The sequence below is a fragment of the Cyprinodon tularosa genome, unplaced genomic scaffold, assembly GCF_016077235.1.
Source record: "Cyprinodon tularosa strain WSP-4 unplaced genomic scaffold, ASM1607723v1 ctg590, whole genome shotgun sequence".
NCBI classification, from domain to species: domain Eukaryota; kingdom Metazoa; phylum Chordata; class Actinopteri; order Cyprinodontiformes; family Cyprinodontidae; genus Cyprinodon; species Cyprinodon tularosa.
In genome coordinates, this window is record NW_024039330.1 from 373820 (window position 1) to 376433 (window position 2614).

Sequence of the window (2614 nt, forward strand, 5' to 3'; positions counted from 1 at the left end):
TAAAACATCTTGTAGACAGAAAAACAAATACAGACATGCGCGCTATCAAATATCCTGGATTCACATGTGGGCTCTGTTGCTTTACTTTTAGGCTTAAAGAAGAAGAAAATAAACACTGTCTTAAAGTAGATCATGAGTAAAGGGGCTGTTTCAAAACTATATTTGATAAAAACAATTGACCTACATTCAGTGATATGTTAAATAAAAAGATTTTTTTAAATTGGAAACAAATCAGGAAGGGGAGGGATTAATTCTTTTACCTGATTGGTGAAATAATGATTCCATGATTGCTGACCCTGATTGTTAATTGGAACCATCTGAGACAGCTGCCAGAAGAAAACATGTATAAAAGCAATATTTGGAGCTTTGAAGTTTGAATGATCTACATGTTTTATTTTCTTAAACTGCTTATTATTTAGAAACCAGCTTTAAAAAAAAAATTAATAAATGGGTAAGTATTTTATCTTGGATGTATTTCAAACTCTAACATTCACTATGTTAAGTCTTTACAGCTGATGGTTTGAACAGTTTTATTTTTTTCTAATAATTCTGAAATACTTTCAGGACTAAATTCAAGGTTTGTTCTCTTTTTCCCTGTTGCGAAAGCAAAGAAAGTGCTGATCGTGTTTGCTCACCAGAGCTCTGGATCATTCAATGCTGCAGCTAAAAATGCTGCTGTAGAGGTCCTGACTGCTCAGGGCTGCACATTGGAAGTCTCTGACCTGTATGCCATGAGTTTTAAAGCCACTGCTACAGCTGAAGACATCAAAGGTATGACTGGAAATTGTCTGATCAGATATGTCAATTACCTAATGTTTAAAAATTCCTGAACAGGGGATGTGAAGAATGCTGAGAACTTCTGTTATTTGGAGGAGTCTAAACTTGCATGGGAGCAGGGAAAACTGTCAGATGACATCACAAAGGAGCAAACAAAGCTCACTGAGGCAGACCTCATCATTTTTCAGGTACTGCTGGATATCTGTAATATGGTGATAAATGCTCCATGTTGTATTAACTGTATTCTTTCCTTCAGTTCCCCATGTACTGGTTCAGTGTTCCTGCAATCCTGAAAGGCTGGATTGACCGTGTTCTCACCAATGGCTTTGCCTTCTCTAAAGAGAAGCGCTACAGCCAGGGAATCTTCAAGGTGAGACTTTAATAAGGAAGGTTTTGGTGGAATCTATAATCTTGTTTAACCTGTTCCTGCTTTTAGGACAAGAAAGCCATGCTGTCCTTCACCACTGGATCTCTAGAATCCATGTTCAGCCCAAGTGGTATTAATGGAGACATGAATGTTACATTGTGGCCACTGCAGGTAATGTACAGTAGTGTTTTGCTGCAATAAACCTACATCTAGTGGAAATGTTAAATCAACTTCATTCCTCTGCAGAACGGCATCCTGCACTACTGTGGCTTCCAGGTTCTGGCCCCTCAGATCTTCTGGGCTCCTTCTTCTGCTGCAGCTGAAGATCGCAAGAGCATGCTGGATAGCTGGCGCACACGACTGCAAGGACTTCTGGAGGAAAAGCCTCTGTCCTTCATTCCCTTGGACTGCTTTGATGAGAAGGCTTTCCAGTTGAAGCCCGATGTCCATGAGAAGCATTCCAGCCAGGAGTTTGGGCTGACTGTGGGCATCCACCTGAACAAACCACTGCCCCCTCACAGCCAGATGAAGGCTGGATGCTGATCTGTCATTCCACTTGTATAATAAAGGCTGGTTTATGATTGAAGGTGTCTTTGAAAGCTTCTTGGTGTTTGACATTCATGCTTCAGAATTACAAGGATTTTAGGAATGGTTTTTTTTTTTTTTTTTTTTTTTGAATGATTCAGATTTTTCCCTCTGGGTTGAATTCAGATGATTTGAATTCAAATCATTATGTCAAACCTTCCCAATAGACATCTCGGGGTAAATGTAAGAAAACATGGCCTATCTTGCACAAAGTGGTTATGTTGGGGATTGTACCTTTAAACATGACAATGGACTTTAAAAAGATGAAAAATGGATTTGGATCTTAAAATTCAGGGAGATTGGGGGGGGGGGGGGTTCTACCCTGCCTTGCTGGCAGAAATGAATATGCTTGGAGCTCTACAAAGAAATGACAGACGTGGCTGAACACTTTTCCCATAGAAGCAGCTTTTGTTTGGGTAAGGAGGAAATGAAGGGGGGGTAGGTACACTTAAGGAAATGGCCTTGTGCTCTCATGTCGAGACTACAGCTTGACATGCAGGAATTGGATGGTCTGCCTGCTTCTAAGTTTGCATAAGGTTGTGTTTGTGCTAAACTTCCAGGTAGCACAATCACCTGTCTTTGCAGCCAAAACCTTTCCAGACCTTGCCCTTGAAACTTTACTAAACACTTGGCAGATATTTGACTTTGTTTTGGATTGTGCACACACTATCTACCCACCACGCATGAAAACCTTTTCATTTGCATATCCCATTTTGTAAGCCCTAGTGTTGAACAAAATGTGCAAGTTAAATGTTTTGGGTATAAAGTTTATTCCATGCAATCTGATTTGTAGTGCTTTCCTGTTCTCCCATTGTCCACAAAAGTTTTTCCCACAGTGACCATGGAAGGCCTTTTTTTGGCTGGCTCTGTGGAGGGAAGTGGGTA

The 2614-nt window shown here is 40.3% G+C and overlaps 1 protein-coding gene across 1 annotated transcript; it reads left to right on the top strand.

Moving 5' to 3' along the window:
• Positions 1 to 392: 392 nt before the first annotated feature.
• Positions 393 to 1730, top strand: LOC119797620 (ribosyldihydronicotinamide dehydrogenase [quinone]-like). The gene is made up of 6 exons (XM_038306770.1): positions 393 to 451; positions 607 to 771; positions 835 to 965; positions 1034 to 1147; positions 1214 to 1315; positions 1391 to 1730. Exons 1-6 carry the CDS (start codon positions 448 to 450, stop codon positions 1685 to 1687), a joined length of 813 nt encoding a protein of 270 aa, XP_038162698.1. The 5' UTR covers positions 393 to 447; the 3' UTR covers positions 1688 to 1730.
• The last annotated feature ends 884 nt before the right edge of the window (positions 1731 to 2614 follow it).